An 18,959-nucleotide genomic window follows, 5' to 3' on the forward strand; every position below is an offset into this window, starting at 1 on the left:
TTTTTTAAGATTTGCAGTTGTTTCTTCTCTTCATGTACTTTAAGCAGATTACTTTCTGAATAGGCTTCTTTAAATGTAACTAGTATCCACGTTCAAAACCAGAATTTACATGTAAAAAGCTACTGTATATGAAAGAAGTAGGTGAAGCTAATATGCCTAAAAGCAGGACCACTAGATAATGATGACCCAAATATTTATGACTGATGACACAATGCACAGGCTCAATAAGTGACCAGAAATATATCCATATAATGTTCATCAAAATAATGAAATAGTTTGTATTTATCTGTTATGAAGTTTATCCCCCAGCACTTTTTTTTTCACCTGCAAAGCATGGCTCATTAATGAATGTAAAACATGAACAGGTGGAATGCCACCCAATTCCAGAGTGTTTTGGACTTCTTCAAGTGCTTCTATAAAAAGTAAGTCACTAATGAGATAATCAATTCGTTGAAAATAACTCAAGGTGAAGGATGATGGCTTGCACTGCAAAGACAAAGAAAATACAAAATTTGATCACTGCAAACATCTTTGCAATTAAAATTACAATTTATTATACTTACACATAACCTTAAATATTATGTAGCTTTCTTTAACAGTATTGTCAATTGTTTTTCAAAGAAGATTCAGGTTTATTTGCAATATTTCAAAAGATGGGGTGACTGTAAAGCAACATGTTAAGTGCAGAAATAAATAAATTAAGAGTCTTTATGCAAGTAGCTTTAAAGGAGGTTAGAAATGACCTCTGTTTAGAGGGTTGTACCCCACCTCCACTTTTGAGTTTTGTAACCAGCTTTATTAATTAAAAAAAAATATATTTTCCATAGTATAAGAACAATAATAAAGAACAGCACACGCCTCAGTAATACACAAAAAGTATGCAGATTAAAAATCAATTTTCTAGAATATACTGTATATTCCAGAAAAAAATTCTGGATTAAAAGGAGACCAATAAAATAATGAATACCTGAGTCGACTTGTTTTCTGAGATTTGTAAATAGATAATTTTATTGATTGAGCTGGCAAAGTCTAAAAGATTTTATATACTTGCTAAATTAATTCAATCCTAGAAATACCATAAAGAAATAATTTGTCTTTTGACAATTGTGTAAGAACCGTAAAAACAGACAAGGATAAGAAAGAGAGATTCAGCTCTGAAAAAGAACAGACAGCAGTGAAAGACAGTCTCTCTCCATATAGAAGTAATATTTGTCTGTAATTGATGGGTCAATTAGTGAGACACAGTAATTAATATCAGCACATAGCATTACAAATTACCAGTTTACTTAGTGAATGGTGGCCTATAGAAACTCTGTTAAGAAGCCACCAATGTTTCTACCTCCAAGTCTCCTCTTCCAGGGTGTTTCTGATGTATTCATCAATTGTTCCCAGTGACTTGAGGACATGCATAATCCAAAAGAGCTCTTTTCTCACTGAATCACCCAAAGAAATTGCTCTATACTGCTGACAGCATGTGTATATTATTTCAGTGTCCTCCATTTCCAAAACGGCAGGTACAATGTTAATATCAGGAAAACCTTTATTTACTTTTGATACCATGCTTTAGATGAGGAAATGTACAATGAGAGGTTATGCATCAGTTGTGAGGCTGACATAAATCTTCTGCAGCAGCTGATCAGTCTGTCTTATGGAATGAAGTCCCAACACCTCCACAATCTTCTCAGTGCTTTTACCAGCAGCACTTATCAGAGTCAGTTAAATGGCAACTTTGAACTATCCCACACTCAGACAACAATGATTAAACCGTGATATATTTTGCAGCTTTTAAGGCATTAATAAATACCCTAGAGCCCAAAAGAGATTTGCAGAACTCCAGTCAACACTAGTTTTGGAGAGATGTTACACTTTGAGTGAGCTCAATGAAAGAAAAAGAGATTCCATGCACATTAGTTTATGCCACTTAGTTAGTGCTACGAAGTTGCTGATAATCAAAGCCTTTCCTTTCTAAAGGAGCTGTGTCTGCAGTATTGCCAACACTTCAAATTATTGCTCACTAATAAAATACTCTCAGTTTTTTTATTCATAAAACCTCATTTGGTAATAATATACTCCAAGCATCTGTTTGTCTACTATAATCCTGAAAACAATTCAGGAGCGGGACTAGCTCCATTGTCAAAACAATACTGCCAATTTCTTGTTCCAGCTCACTTTTGGAGACAACAATTGTTAAATGTTCCCATGCATTAAACTCCACTTGATTTTTAACCAGCACCATTAGGTCATCAACTGTATTGTTGTTAAAAAAAAAAAAAAAAAATTAGAGGGGCTCTGACTGATTGCATGGTGTCATATTATCCACTGCTTAAGATCTATTGATGGTTTAAAAAGAAAAGAGCAAACAAATGAAACAGAATTGGTGCATCAGACTCACTTAAAAATGTGAAAGAACAAGAGCCCCTTGGACTTTATAACACAGTATAATGAAGTAGCTCTGACAGGGCAACCTTTTTTCCCCCTCAGCATTTTCAGGTCATCTTCCGAAGCAAATCCTCCAACCCAAATCACATAATTATCTGTATTTACTGCTGATAAACACTACTAATTCCTTTCCATCCCTTGGTACATACATATTGATAAATACAAAACAACATGACCACTCATAATACCAGCAGACGGTCTTTCAACTAAAACAGTTACTGACATAAAGACAGTATTCATGTCTCTAGCTAAGAGGATCATCACCCTCTACACTGACTTAGACTGTTGCTATAAAACACATACCCATTTTAGGTCCTCATCCACTGTGATTCTAAACTAACAACTACTTCTCTCTCTGAAATTTAAGAACAAAAAACTCCCCTGTTTGTCCTGATCTACAAAATCCTCATTTTTGAGGTTAGAAAGCTTTCAGGTGCTGCCAAAGTTTCAATTGCAATATGTACAGTAACTCAGGGTCATCTGGACTTTTCTTCCCCGTGATGAGCAGCGTCACCATTAATTCTAGGACAGCTTTTAATTATACATCCAGGTTTGCAACACCGGAAACTTGTTTGTTGAAGTAACAAAAATGACATTCAAAACTATCAACCTTAAGTGTCAGAGGTACTTTAAGCAATATCTTAAGTATCTGTCTATGAAATGACCCTCACCTTGCATTTCTTGCAAAGTTGTATTCACAACTTACAAAAATTTTCATAAAAATTAGTTTGAATGTACTGTATATCATGGAACTATAACCTTAAAAGAATTAACTGCAAAATTTGAAAAGGAAAGCACAAGAAGCTTAGATAGTAGTTAAGATGTTTGGCAAAGTGTGTGTGTGTGAAGCTAAGGATCAGGCTGGGTGGGGTAACTAAACGAGCATTGCTGATACCAAAAAAAAAAACTCTTTAAAATGGGGATTTCAAAGCTTATATAATAATAAAATTTAAAAGTATTTTAATGTCATTATAACCATAAGAGGATAGGAAAACACCTTTTGCTTGCTGAAAAGGATGCTTTAACAGTTCTGATATAAGGCAGCAATAAATCAGGGAAATTAGTCAGAGATAAAGCTAAAAATTCTCTTAACATTAAAAAGTCAGTTTTCTTTTTTTATGTTTTAGGCTGCATTTTTTCAGTGTTGCACTTAGTTCTGTTTTCATATATCTTTTAGGTGAAAGCACAGAAGTCATAAGCATTATATGCTTTAAAAACAATCCACAAAGGGTAAAAAAAAAAAAAAATAGAATCAACATAAAAAAAGTACAAAAATATACTGTATTTAGTACTGTGTATGTCACAAAACCAGATTTTTTGTATTCAAAACCAATACTAGTGAAAATGTATGTTACTTATCGATACCAAAGCTAAAACAGAAATCCCATTCCATTGCTTTTTGTTAATGTAAATCCTTTTATTGAAGTGAACAACGTAGTACCTTTTTCAATAATATGGTAATATGTAAATACTAAGAGTAACACAGCTTTAAAATACTGGTATATCAATGAAGTAGCTACCCAACTATAATATAAATAAACAAGTATTGGCATTCATAAATATCAATATAGAATGCAGGGCTTGAATTTTAATGTGTGGCAGAAGTGGGTATCCCCCCAGAACAACAACAAATTAGGGATTTATAATCTTCTTGGGGGGGTTCAGAATAGGGTTTATAAAGAATAATGTGTCATGAACTACCATATTTATCTTAGTATGTGCACGTTCTAAATTTAGTATGCTTAAAACACATACTAAATAAAACAAATCAAACATTACTATACACGTACTATTGAATTAGTGAATTTCAACATTCAGTAATTCCAGGTATCTCCAGGTAAGCCAACTCCTTAAAGGTGATTTTGTAACAATATACTTTAAACTCTGTTTTGTCAGTGAACCAATCAATTAGGTTTGTAACATTTTCTGGACAATATGCAAAAAGTGGTATTTTGGAAACAGTTTTATAGGTTTTAACGGGTACCCAGAAGGGCAACTATACAAAGCTAAAATACCACCTCTCCTTCATTACAGGGTCCACTACGAGTGCAACAGTCAGTAAACAAGTATTGTTTCAAATGCATGATTCAAAATTCACCAAGAACCTGTACCATTATTTGCAAATTCTACCATTAGCTCCAGCAAGTTTAAAAACTTTCTCATCCACCTTCTTAAAACACTAGCCACTGTTGCTAAACAAACCTACAGGGTAGAAATCTCTAAAATACAACAGTTCATCATTATGACTCCAGCTCTGAATAATTAGACTAAACTACTAATCTGTCTTTTTACCTTCTCTCTTATGTAGCTCCCATGTGATAAAGGGAAAACACCAAAACCACGTAAATTATCTTGCGGTATTTTATACTTTTAGAAAACATATGTTTAGGAATATACAATCACACATTATACAAAAAACCTGCATTAAATAGGTAATGCAGTAGATGCTCTTAAGCAGTCATTAAACTCAGGATAAACTCAAAGAGTCCAAGTGATATTAAAAAAAAAACTTTTACTGTAAATGTTGAGAAGAGGAGGGGGTTAACAGAAAGAGTAACGATAATACTTTAGGTATTACAAAAATGTATCTAATATTTATTTACTATTATGGAACAAGACTTTAAACACTTTTGGTTTTCATAACGCTTACAAAGCATAAATAAAGTGTATTCATTTCTGCAATGTGACCTACAAACATCACTTTGGAGTGGTCTAAGGTGGCTTAACACGTGTCTCTTGATATTACATATTTAGTATAAGACCTGTGAATCCTTCGTATTAACAAGTAATTTTATCATAATGTCAATATGCCACAATCAACTTAGATAAATAACCTATCTACTGATTTTCTGTAAGTGTTATTACCTATGTTAAGGTTGCGAGTTCCACAGAGGAAAGACTGACATCCCAACTGGACAACAGCAGGACTTTGGAATAAAATGGAAGATGCCAGGGGATGGATAAGACAACGCTGGAGGCCAGGGACAGTTTCATTCCTCATAAGTTAGTTGGGTGTGGTCCGTTGGAGCTGTCCCAGCTTGGACACCTGAAGGGGTTCATGGAAACTTGAGTCTGTGTAGCCCTGTCAGGGTCAATGGGTGCCGCAAGGGTGCATTGTTGGGAGACGACTAGTCTGGTTCTCAAACAAAGGAAGTACTCCCTACAAGTCATGCTGGGTCACCAGTAGCTGTTCTGGGTCCATTATAAAATGAGCCTACTGTCTTACCTCAGGGAGTCAGAGTTGGGAGGCAGCAGATAACACACAACTGGAGGCAGAAGGAGACAAAAAAAAATTTGTATGGTGCTAGGGCAATGTTTCACTGTTTGTGTGTGCTGGGTTAAAAAAAATCCATTATCTGAACTTGACTGCGTTGGGGATTACTGGGTCATGGGGCTCAGTGGTGCGACCAACTGGCTACAGGTCATGTTACATACAAGTAAATGAGTAATAGATTAATTTTTGCAGTACCTAAAGTGTAACCAGAGAACAAAATTAAATCAGGTGTAGGGTGCACTGCTCACCTCATTACCACTCATTAGCAATATTTTCTTTTGCCTCCTGCAGTTCCCTCTCAGATGTTCTAACTTTTCTTCCACTCACAAGATGAGCTCTCAGCCCATCTCACCTCCTCACTCTAAACATACGAAGTCTTGGATCAAGAAGGACTTTAACCCTCAGCACCTGACATCACTTCTGTCTTTATCGCAGGAATCTCTTCCTTTAAGAACTGCCCCCTGCAACCCCATGAAATCATCTTTTTAGAGCTCCTTTAGAGTATTTTTGAACACCTGAAGCCTAGCTCGGGCAGCATGCTAAGGAGACCCGGGTTTGCTTCCCGGATCCTCCCTGCATGGAGTTTGCATGTTCTCCCCATGTCTGCGTAGGTTTCCTCTGGGTGCTCCGGTTTCCTCCCACAGTCCAAAGACATGCAGGTTAGGTGCATTGGCGATCCTAAATTGTCCCTAGTGTGTGCTTAGTGTGTGGGTGTGTATGCCCTGCAGTGGGCTGGAGCCCCGCCCGGGTCTGTTCCTGCCTTGCGCCCTGTGCTGGTTGGGATTGGCTCCAGCAGACCCCCGTGACCCTGTATTAGGATATAGTGGGTTGGAAAATGACTGAAGCCTAGCTCACCTTTAAAAGAGCTGGCAACCATCAATTAACCTCTCACCATAATAAATAGAAGGGAGGCAAACATGCTACTCCTCCAAGATGCCACCTTTCACACTAGGGACTTTTAGTTAAAATTATACAGCACCCCTCTGTTTCCATTGTTTCATTTCTGAGTCACTATAAAACATACATATACACACACACACGCGCACACACACACACACACACTCATATATACATATACACGCACCTATTCAGTATACACATATACAGACATACATATATATGTGTGTATATATTTACACATCTGTTTTTAAATTTACACATAAATACATACACATACTTTGTTACATATATTAAAGTAACTAGAAGCTAGAAATATAAATCTTTGGTTAACTGAATATGTGAAAACTAAGGTTACTGTTTTCAACACCAAGCACAAACTACAAATAATTTTGAAATCTACCTGAATTTCAGGAACCATACTGGTATAATATTCACAGTGAACTGGCATGTAGTTGCAGATTAGGGACTGAAAAGAAAAATAAAAGGAAACATTCTGATACCTCTTCTTTACTGTGTAATTTACAAAGATGAATCTGCCAAATAGTCACTATTCAAGGTGTACAGTAATCCCTCCTCGATCGCGGGGGTTGCGTTCCAGAACCCCCCGCAAAAGGTGAAAATCCGCGAAGTAGAAACAATATGTTTATATGGTTATTTTTATATTGTTATGCTTGGGTCACAGATTTGCACAGAAACACAGGAGGTTGTAGAGAGACAGGAACTTTATTCAAACACTGCAAACAAACATTTGTCTCTTTTTCAAAAGTTTAAACGTGCTCCATAACAAGACAGAGATGACAGTTCCGTCTCACAATTAAAAGAATGCAAACATATCTTCCTCTGCAAAGGAGTGCGCACCAGGAGCAGAGAATGTCAGAGAGAGAGAGAGAGAGAGAAAGACAGAGAAAAACAAACAATCAAAAATCAATACGTGCAGTTCAAGCTTTTAAGTATGCGAAGCACCGTGCGGGAAGCATGTCGCTTGACAAACCAACTGCACTGAAGGGAGCAATGTAGAGATAATCTTTCAGCATTTTTAGACGAGCGTCCATATCGTCTAGGGGTGCGAACAGCCCCCCTGCTCACACCCCCTCCGTCAGGAGCAGAGAGTGTCAGAGCAAGAGAGAGAGAAAAGTAAACAATCAAAAATCAATACGTGCTGTTTGATCTTTTAAGTATGCGAAGCACCGTGCGGGAAGCATATTGCTTGACAAAGCAGCCACATGTAAGCCCAGCAAGGACGGCAGCAATGTGAAGATAATCTTTCAGCGTTTTTTGAGGAGCGGCCGTATCCTCTAGGGGTGCGAACAGCCCCCGAGCTCACAATATATTTGAGGAGTTTTATTTAATACGTAATATGCGCTCTGGTTAGGTAGCTTCTCAGCCATCTGCCAATAGCGTCCCTTGAATGAAATCAACTGGGCAAACCAACTGAGGAAGCATGTACCAGAAATTAAAAGACCCATTGTCCTCAGAAATCTGCGAACCAGCAAAAAATCCGCGATATATATTTAAATATGCTTACATATAAAATCCGCGATAGAGTGAAGCCGCGAAAGTCTAAGCGCGATATAGCGAGGGATTACTGTAGTTTTAATTTTAGTAATTTAACATATTTGTACATGATGCTTATTTTCATTTTGTACCCATTTTCATAATAAAAACTCCTACCTTTTGAGAAGTCAGCTCAGACTTCAGTTTATTTTCCAAATCAGAAAACTCTTCCTTTTTACAAATATTGTCAAAAGAGGAACACAAACTTCTTGATGATTCTTCATAAGAATGTTCTATACATGATACATTTTCATCTTGTTCCTGTTAAAATAAAAGGAAAATGTGTTTTTTGCCTCAGAACTGAAAAACTGAACATTGATAAAATTATTTTTATCAAATAAGTATACTATCTTGTCAACATTTTCATTTCTAAAAGGAAGTCATTTGTAAACTCTAGTATTATGACTTTGGTTAGGCTTGTTTGCCTCAGTGTTCCATATAACTAAACTCTTTAGTGATGTACGCTTCACCTATTTTCAGTCAGTCAGTCATTGTCCAACCCGCTATATCCTAACACAGGGTCACGGGGTCTGCTGGAGCCAATCCCAGCCAACACAGGGCAGGAACAAACCCCGGGCAGGGCGCCAGCCCAAAGCAGGGCACACACACACACACACCAAGCACACACCAGGGACAATTTAGGCTTGCCAATGCACCTAACCTGCATGTCTTTGGACTGTGGGAGGAAACCGGAGCACCCGGAGGAAACCCACACATACACGGGGAGAACGTGCAAGCTTCACCCAGGGAGGACCCGGGAAGCGAACCCAGGTCTCCTTACTGTGAGGCAGCAGCGCTACCCACTGCGTCACCGTGCCACCCCATTAAGTGAGATGAAATACTAAATCTGTTGTCAATGACAAAGGAAATTAGAGGATCAGCAATAAGCAGATAATTTTTTTTCATTCAAGAACTTGAGATCTTTGCAAAACAAACAAATGAAGAAAAGGAGTCATCCGTCTAGAAAAAAATGAAACTTGAAACATTACACACAACACATTATTGTGATTGACTTCTTTGGAAAATATTGGGGCAGTGAAAATGAATTCCCTTCATGTATGCTATTAAGACTGAAGATTACCGTATTTTTCGGACCATAAGATGCACCCAGTTTTTAGAGCAGGAAAACAAGAAAAAAATATTCTGAACCAAAAATAGTACCGATATACTAAAATATTTATTAGAATATAACAAAATATGGTAATATTTAACAGCGTAAACTCAACAGTGGTGTTAAGAACCATCATCACTTCCATTAACAAATGAGAAAAGACTTAAGAGGCTCAAGCACTTTTCTAGTTTTCTGGAAACCCCAAAACCTCATCATCGCTAGTGTCAGAATTTATAAAGCTCAGTTGCTCACAATCACTTATATCACTTTCTTCACTATCTTCATATATGATATTATCTTCAGTTCCATCTAAGACATTGCTAATGCCACATTTTTTGAATGATCGTGCAATGATATCCTCCTTCACTGACTGCCACGATGTTTTAACCCATTCACAAACTTGAGTGATAGTGGGCCTCTTCATTCGTCCAGTAGGAGTCAGATCATGATTCCCAGCAGCCATCCATTTGTTCCACTCTTCTCTCATAAAGACTTTAAATGGTTTGTTGATTGAAATGTCGAGAGGTTGCAACTGGCTGGTAAGACCCCCAGGAATTACAGCTAAATGAGTCTTCACCTCTTTAAATCTGTTTTTTGTTGTTTTGCTAATATGTGCTCTGAACTGGTCAAGCACTAATAAAGCAGATTTTTTCAGAAGCCCTCCAAGACGTTTGGACCACACTTTTTCAATCCATACTTTCATTCCATTTTCATCCATCCATCCTTTTTTATGAACATGCACAACAACTCCTCGTGGAATAACATCTTTTGGAAAAGTTTTCCTTTTGAAAATTAGCATCGGTGGCAATTTGGTGCCGTCAGCACAGCAGGACAACACAGCAGTGTAACGTGTTTTCTCATGTCCTGAGGTTTTCACAGTTATTGTTTTGGCACCTTTGAGGTCAACCGTCTTATTAGATGGCACATCAAAGGTTAGCGGGACTTCATCCATATTCCCAATCTGGTCCATTGGAAAATCATTTTTTTTCCTAGCATTAATTACAAATTTATGAAGAGACAGAATCTTCGATTCATATTCTTGTGGCATTTTTTGTGCAATTCTTGTTTTGGTGCGCATAGCAAGACCGCTTCTCTTCATAAATCTGTACCACCATGATGGTGAGCCAGTAAAATCCTTAATGCCTTTCTCTGCAGCAATGCGTTTGGCTTCATAGATGATCATTTTTGTAGAAACTGAGAAGCCCATATTCCGGTGACGTGTGATCCATTCTTTCATGTCAATTTCTAACTGTGGCCATTTTGCAACATGCCCACGAAAAGTGTGCTTACCAGTAGTTTTATCAAGTTTTTGCAGCTGATCCTCCTGTTTCCTCCACTCTCTTATCATTTTTTTCAGTTGGAGGTGACCCAAAATGTCTCTCCGCTGCTCTGTTTCCATGTTCTTTTGCATATTTTACTACCTCCAGTTTAAACGGAATTTTATATGCTAATCTTCTCGTCTTTGACATTTTGTACCGTTAGAGAACTGGTGTTTTTCTGAGGAAAATACAGTAATGAAAGAACTGTCAGTTGTTATGATACATATTACCGTACACATCAATAATTTGACTCATACCGCTTGGCGATGCACATGGGTTACTGTAAGTCTTAATCCATGCATCACTAAGCCGTATTACTATTAAAGGGCACCAACCAGCCCGACAGGCAGGGCTTTGCATGGCAGGAGAGACTATGTGGGTCTCTTCTGCCATGACGGGCTCCTTGCCTGCTTGTCAGGGGGTTCTATTCAATAAGGGCGCGCACAAAAAGTCGAGCTTCAAAAGAGCAACCTCAATTGGGCGCGGCGAATAAAGGCGCGCGTAAATAAAGGCGAGCTTCAAAAGGGCAACCTCAATTGGGCGCAGCGAATAAAGGCAAATGCAACAAAATTATTACAGAAAATTTATTAGATAAAGGCAATGACTGAACGTATAAAAAGGCGAAAGCAAGAATATTAAAATGCCGTGCTCAATTGAGGTTGCCCTTTTGAAGCTTGCCTTTTTGTGCGCGCCCTTATTGAAGGATACCCTGTCTGTCAGGGCACTGAGCGGCATCACATAGTCCCGGCCGGCCAATCAAGAGGCCGACTGGACGAACCCGTGCTCCGCCAAATGGAGCAGGTGACAGGGCGAACAGCGGCTCCACGGATGGGTGAGTAGAAAAAGCAGTAACTATGCAGTGCATAGATGCTGATTATGCCTTTATTTTGTTTTGTAAGTGCTGCTGGTTAGTGCCCTTTAAAAAAGCACCTAGGCAGGGCTTTTTTTATTTTTATTTTTTTTTAATATACCACTGTACATTTGTTTTTTGTTTAAACACATTTTGTTGTAGAAGTTCGGTACCTAGAACAACTCTGGTGATGGAGTTGAATCCTCCTGTCTGGACCTGTCCTTGATGATCTGATCCTGTCAGTCAGTCAATCAATCAGTGTCACACACACACACACACACACACACACACACACACAGGGGAGGCGTGAGCTGTGCTGATCATGTCATTTGAATGACTGACTGACCATTGAGACTCCAGGAGGCGGGAAATGCAGTGCTCTCACGGACACAGCTGCAACAAGCTGGACATGGAGCAGCACATTAGTACCAGCACAGTAAGAAGCAGGCAGAGGGAGAAAGGGAGACGACTGTCACAGGCTGTCATGGTTTTAATAATCTTTTATTTTCTCAGGTATCGGTACATTAAGTCCTTCCCCCTCCCCACTTCGCGCCGTCATCGCCATCGAGTCATCCGACTCCTACTGTTGGTGGATGCTATCCCGCCTCCTTTCATATCATTTGATGCAGGGTGTGTGGCGTGTCTGAGAGTGGTGGGCGGGCATTGCCACGGCGCCTGTCCGTACGCCATCGCTGATTGAGCAACTCTGGCTACGAGGGGCGGGGAGGTCTGACATCACTTCCACCACCTGATTGGTTTGGTGTGTCCAAGAGTGGTGGGCGGGGCGTTCCCTCAGCGTCCGTCCATATGGCGTTGCTGATTGAGCAGCTGTAGCTATGAGGGGCGGGGAGGGCTGACATCACCTCCAGCACCTGAACTGTAAATTGTAAGTACCGTAAGCGATAGTAAGCGAACGCAGCAGCGGGCGACAGCGCATAGGACACCATGGGCAAACAAATACAGTCGACCCTTGATATACGACCGGCCTGACATGCGGTCACGTGTATCCGCTTGCACGATTGTAAACAAACAGCCGAAAGCGTTCGTAAGCGTCAGTCATAATTTCGGTCAGTGCAGTGATTTATATCATTTATTTCGATATTTGCTAAGAAAGGAAGAGAAGGTAACGAAGGTAAAGAAAGCGATCACAATTGAAACGAAGGACATTGTGCGGAAATATGAGAGTGGTGTTCGTGTGACCGATCTCGCTAATATGTACAGCATGTCGCAATCCACCATCTCGACAATTTTACAAAGAAAAGATTTGTATAAGGAGGCTCCTTCCAAACAATAACCACCTTCCATTTCATTCTCCTCCTCCTCCCTTCCTGCAGCCCAAACATGTCAAATTAAATGGTGAGTACAGTATGAAATTGTTGTTTCTGGTAGGCTAGGCACTTCTTATAACGTTTTGGTTAGTACATTAGAAAAATTGTTGGTGTTTTGCTAAATTATGCACATTATACAACCCTTTTTTACTATGAAAAGGTTAAGTAAGTGTTGCTGTGGGAGGTTCGGAACACATTATGGGTATTTCCATTATTTCTTAAGGGAAAAATAGTCTTGACTTACAACCAACTTGACTTACAACCAGCCCTCGCGAACGAATTGAGTTCGTAAGTCAAGCGTCCACTGTATCCATTTACAACAGCCTTACTGGACAGCATTCAGACTATTAGACGCACCCTCATTCTCCCCCCACTTTTGAGGAAAAAAAAGTGCGTCTTATGGTACGAAAAATACGGTAACTGTGAAGAAGCTTTTTTTTTTTTCATAACAGCTTAAGAAACCTTTTTACGCCAACAGTTCGTGCCACCCATCTATGTTCAGTTCAGTTTTTTTTTTTTTTTTTTAATATTCCCTCTTCAATAATAAAGCTGGAAAAATTGCTACAAGCTCTGAAGTAAGTAGCTTTACTTTCTGATTTCTTGTTTCTTTTGGATTAAAGTTGTTACAGTCTGACAATGCCAAGTCAACCGTGCCAAAAATCAAGCAAAAAATACAACTGAATTTAACACATCTAACGTGCCTTTTATGTATCTAATGAGAAGTCTCAGATGTTCCTCAGGTTTAACTACTACTACAGTACTTGTTTCCTGGTTTTTACTAGGGTTTAATATCTACACAAACCTTCAAAATACATAATCAGGGCTGTGTATATACTCCCTACATCTTTATTTAACTGGAGGACCTCCATGAGTTGTTACACATTCAAATGATCACCTCAGTTAAACATGGCTGCAGTTGATCAAAAAATCTTTTTTGGTTTTTAAGTCTGGCAGTACTAAACATCTACAGTGTTTTAGGGAGGGTAGGGGCATTTTATTGTAGTTTGCCACCAACAAGCCAGTGTCCAAAATTTACAAAATATTTAACAAATGAAGCCTGTCTGGATGCTTTATGATTAAAAATCTGTAGCAGAAGATTAAGCAATAACTTTTGTGATTTAGAAAACTGAAAGAATGAAAAAAAAATCTGTATTACAGGCTTACAAATAAGAGAATACATGTAAACGCTTATTCAAACAGTGTTCTCCCTTGGTCCTGCACAGTGTGTGTGTGTGTGTGTTATTCCGTTTTCTTCATATTTACTTTCCTTTGTTATTTGCTATCAGAGTTAAGTTTACTTGTTGCCATTTTGTTCTTATTCATTGTTGCTTCCTCATCTAATAACCTTAATTTTTATTTTATTAATAAAATAAATATGATTTAAAATATTACTCATGTAGAGTAGACAAACATTTCATTTGGCTTCCTAGATACAATAAATATTAAGTAAAGGAAATGAGCTGAAAAATTAGAATGGAAAATACACAAAATATATTCAATTATATAGTAAAAAACTATCTGATCCAGAACCTCATTCGGAAGTGGTGTTGTTCTTCAATTAATTTCACAATTTCTTTAATGGCAATTAGGTTATACAAAATGCTTAAATTGATTTGAAAACCTCAGAGTTTCTTTATAGTATTTATTATATTATCTTACATGCTGATGCTCTATTTTACAACAAACTGCATTTATAAAGTATAAGCACAAGTGACATGAAAAAATTAAAATGCACAGTCTTCTACAATGTACCGGCATTCCATTCAATTATTACAAGAGAAAATCCATTAAATAAAAATATGTGGGTAATGCTTTTTTTAAGCGAACTATTCATATTTTATCTGTTTTAGAACTTCAAAATGTTAATTTTATAGGATTACTTTGTTGTTGCTTCTCTACAGATTTATTTTTGATATTACAATTATTATAATTTATTGCACTGTCATTTTTTTTGTTATCAAGACACAGTCCCAGTTGCTAGAGGGTGCAGCACTGGAGATTGTCATTGATGCAATGCTTTATAAACCAAAATGAAGATGTAGAAACCATTCAAGACTGAAAATAAACTAAAAGATTGCTATGCATGTTATTACAGTCAATTTCTGGCCTTGAAATTTTTGGTAATACCCTTTTAACTTTGAGGTTGACTAGCATTAGGCTTTAATTTCCTAGTTTACGATTAGTTTCTGGGAGTTTCCATTTATCTCCCAGCCTATTTAAGACATTCTTTCCTGCTAAATTCTGCTGGCAGAAAATCACTGACCAAAAAATTAATTAAAAAAAAAACATAAAATATAAATAAATCACAGTTTGGTTTTTATATCATTTTCTGTGTCTCTCTGCCATGGACAGGATGCAGCTAAACACAGAGGTGTGTGCCTTTTCTAAATGACTGAAACAAAGACATTAAGATCTTGGTTATTAACATCCTTATATACTCTCTGCTCATGCTCCTTGTGTCTGGTTACCTGCTTTGACATTTAAATATCTGGTCTACCATATTTCATAAAATTATCCACAAGCTTTCAGATGCAATTTAATATCTAGAATCCAAGAGACACCTTCAGTGAATAAAAACAACTTTTTTTTTTTTGGTCAAATTGTTTGTTGCATCTTCTGTATGAACAATGTTTAACAGTGCTCCTACAGTTTGTTGCATTTTTAGAGTTGCTTATTTGTAGGAGCTTCTTCAAATTAAATTCCACTAATTTAAGAAACAAAAAAACAAGCTAAAATCTTAGCAAATAATATGAGTAAATAATTAACACAATTCTATAATGGTAAAGAAACTAACATGTCACTAATTCACTTATTTTAGCAAAAGAAATTAGTAACAACAAAATGTGTACATGGTTGAGATTTTGCTAGTGTTTTAATTACAATTTTCACTGTACTTTCTCATTACTTTCCATTCTGAGGCATTTTTTTTAACTACATTAAGTGCACACTATTAAGAGTAGGATATAAAGCAACAAACCAAGTTTACTTTATTTACTGTCATGCTTCATTTCTTTTTAAAGAAAATACAGAACCATATTTAAGAAATTGCACCATTTAAAGCAATTAAGGTGTAATTAAAATTTATTGTATCACATGGGTTACATGACAAAAAAGAGTTACCTGCAATTCTCTCATTGCTTTCAGAAATTCCCAAAATTCCATTAATGGCGACACCCAAAAAAATTACTTACTACTCCAACTATGTCAGGGAATTACCAATAGCTTATCTTTTAACTCTTCCACTACAATTGTTTAAGGAGTATTATATTATATATATATATAACATAATACAAATAACACCGCCTGACATAACATTTGTTTAGAGCAATTTTACCTATACTGTATTAAAAATATGGGAAACACAAGAATGGAGATAAATTGATATACATTTAATGCATAAATTTTGCTTCCATTCAAGTCTTATCTGTAACGTGCTATAAGTAAAATGTATTTCAAAATTAAACAAGCTGTTATCCTGTGTGTTATTGCTTTTTTCCTGAAACTCATTGTAAGTCAAAATGACTACATCTTAAAATAGGGTCTGTTTCTGTGCTGGGCCCTCCTGATGTCACAAGATGCCACAGTTTTCAGCTCATAATACTCATAACTATTAAATGGGAAACGCAAATGTAATATTAACTCAAACCAGAAATTCATCCTGATAAAAGGCATAACAAGCTTTTCCTGACAGTAGTGCCAGTGCTGCTGGTAATTTTCTGAAGAGCAGTGAGAAATACACATGGCTTTCCTAGCACTTACCAACCAAGTATCACATGTCTGCATATTGAGAATGTTGGTTAATCTCTATGATGATTATTTATGCATGGGCTGGCAAATACCGTATTACCTACGCTTAGTTTAGGAAACCATGTTGGAATCTTGTATTAGTGGTTTTCAAATGGGGTCTTTAGGACATTTGCTATCCACAAGAACAAGTCAATGCTCCACAAGTTGACAGTCATTGTATCAGAGCAAATTGACTTTTGCAATTGCTCAACATCCTAACTAATTTTGCAAGCTGCCCAGCAGCTTTGTATTCTGCTCTATACCACACAATAAGGTGACATAATGGACAGCTCTGGTGTATTACTTTTCCCTTTATCCTCGCACTGACAGAGTGTTCTCTCCACTATAGTGTCATTGCACTGCCTAATAGTATTCATAATAAGCAAAGGGCTTATTTTTTGATGTTAAAATGTCAAGCATATTTTCTACATGATAAATTATTACAGATTTTTTAATTTTGGTTATCTAACTCAGGTCCATCCTTGGATATCTAGGTCAGACAAAAAAAAAACAAAAAAACCATAGATCTAGCAATTGTGGGTATTATTGTTTTTTTGTGATTTCATTCATTTCCCCAATTTTGTGGTCTGTTTAGCTCGAAGTTTTGCAGGTGGTATTTGAGCCTGGTTGGGGAAGTTCTTGTTTCTGATTCCATGTTTGAATATGTATACTCTGCCTTGCAATCCTTCTTGAAATGGCCTAACCTATTCATCCATCTTTTCATGGACACTGGAGCAGGGTTTTGGATGTGTTTCATCAGCACGGAGACAGAAAATCAGCACCAAGTAGTTGAGTTGAGTGAGAATAGCAGTCCAGGACCACTGAGAATTTCTAGCTAAAGGAAAAGGCTTCCATTTATACAGGTATTACAATGCATCACACTCAGATGGCACTTGTCCCCATATTTCAAAAACCTGGTGTAAACATGCTAAGCATCATGCTAATGTACTGAAGTTCTTCAGTGCAGAGTACATGTCATAGTTCTTTTCACTTTCTCACATTATCAGCAGACAGTTTCTATTCTAACTACAAGTTAGTAGCAGTGTGGTGTGCTGTGATGCACAGATAAATGCAAGCACATATCTGTAAGATATATTTTAATGCCAGGTGAAAATGTTAAATTATATATGAATATAATATATACATGAAAACACAAGTTATAAGGATAGGTTTAGTATTTTTCAAGTCAAAGTTACTTGTTCACAATCAAGGTGTATATTAAATTTGCCCAATGATACTATGTTCTAAGTAAAGGAAATTTATAAATAAAGAAACCCATTCTTGCCTTTATGGGTACTGAAGTCCATCATTAAGAAAAGCCTCAAAGCTAATGAAATAAATCCATGTTTCAAGCCCAAAAATGTTACTGAATATTGATCCCATGCCTTGAGATTACACACATATTGCAAAAAAGAAAATTCATGATTTTTTTAAACATTGAAAGAAAAAAAACACAAAGAAAACCATTTCTGTGAAATACAGGCATTTTAAAAAGGGAATTGGCTATGCACCTTACTCTGCCACAAACCTTTCTCCATGGCATCTTTCTGAGCCAGGGGAGTGGTTTCATCCTGGAAAGTCATCACCACGATCACGTTCTGGATATTTGAGAGTTCGATGCCCAGATGTGAATAGCTGTTTCTTATCTGTAGAAAACTAGGCAATAATAACTGAAAAAAAATCATACTTTCAATCGCTTATATTTCTTTGACTATATGAAAGTGTTTTTCTTAATTTCACAAAGATATTTCCTGCTGCCACTGGACTGATAATGCACATGTGCTTCAGTGAGAGAGAATATGAATTCACAGCTCAAGCTTCTTTCCTATGGCAGAGAAGGTGGTCTCACAACGATTTACCATGATAAATAAAGCTTTAACTTTTTTGCTCACGCAGACCAATAATCATTTGAATTGAATGTCAAACTCAGTGGACCTAAACTTACAGCTGCTCCCATTAGGGTTAGGGTTGCCACAGTGGATCATCTTTTTCCATATTACTCTCACTGCACCACTCGAAGTATTTATATCACTGTATCGGAGTGTGGAATCACAGCTCTACAGCAGCTGATCGAAAAGAGAATATCAGTATACAGCATCAAGCACATACTGCCTCAGCCATGCATTGCCTATTTGAACTGCTCCCATACGGCAAATGCTTCAGAGCCTTTCCTATACAGACCTCGCGGTTCAGAAACAGTTTCACCCCAAGAACTATAAACGCAATCAGTCTATCAAGTGCTCCTTGTAGAACTGTTTGTACTTTAACGTACATTTACCTCACTGTAAACTTGCGATACAGTTATAATATTGCACAACCTGTGGCACTTTATAAAGTGCATATTTACATATGATGACTATATCATTCTTAAGATGAAATGCAGCAAAATATGTTTATT

The 18,959-nt window shown here is 37.2% G+C and overlaps 1 protein-coding gene across 1 annotated transcript in view; it reads right to left on the reverse strand.

Annotated features, from left to right (window-relative positions):
- slf1 (SMC5-SMC6 complex localization factor 1) overlaps positions 1-18,959 on the reverse strand; it is a 136,469-nt gene that overhangs the window by 85,524 nt on the left and 31,986 nt on the right. Inside the window, exons 6-8 of the mRNA XM_028804757.2 lie at positions 8,285-8,428; positions 7,014-7,079; positions 325-486 (exon numbers count right to left, since the gene is read on the reverse strand). Of these exons, the coding sequence (XP_028660590.2) occupies positions 325-486; positions 7,014-7,079; positions 8,285-8,428 (372 nt within the window). The remainder of the gene's footprint in view (positions 1-324; positions 487-7,013; positions 7,080-8,284; positions 8,429-18,959) is intronic.

Source organism: Erpetoichthys calabaricus, chromosome 7 (genome assembly GCF_900747795.2).
Source record: "Erpetoichthys calabaricus chromosome 7, fErpCal1.3, whole genome shotgun sequence".
Classification (NCBI taxonomy): Eukaryota; Metazoa; Chordata; class Cladistia; order Polypteriformes; family Polypteridae; genus Erpetoichthys; species Erpetoichthys calabaricus.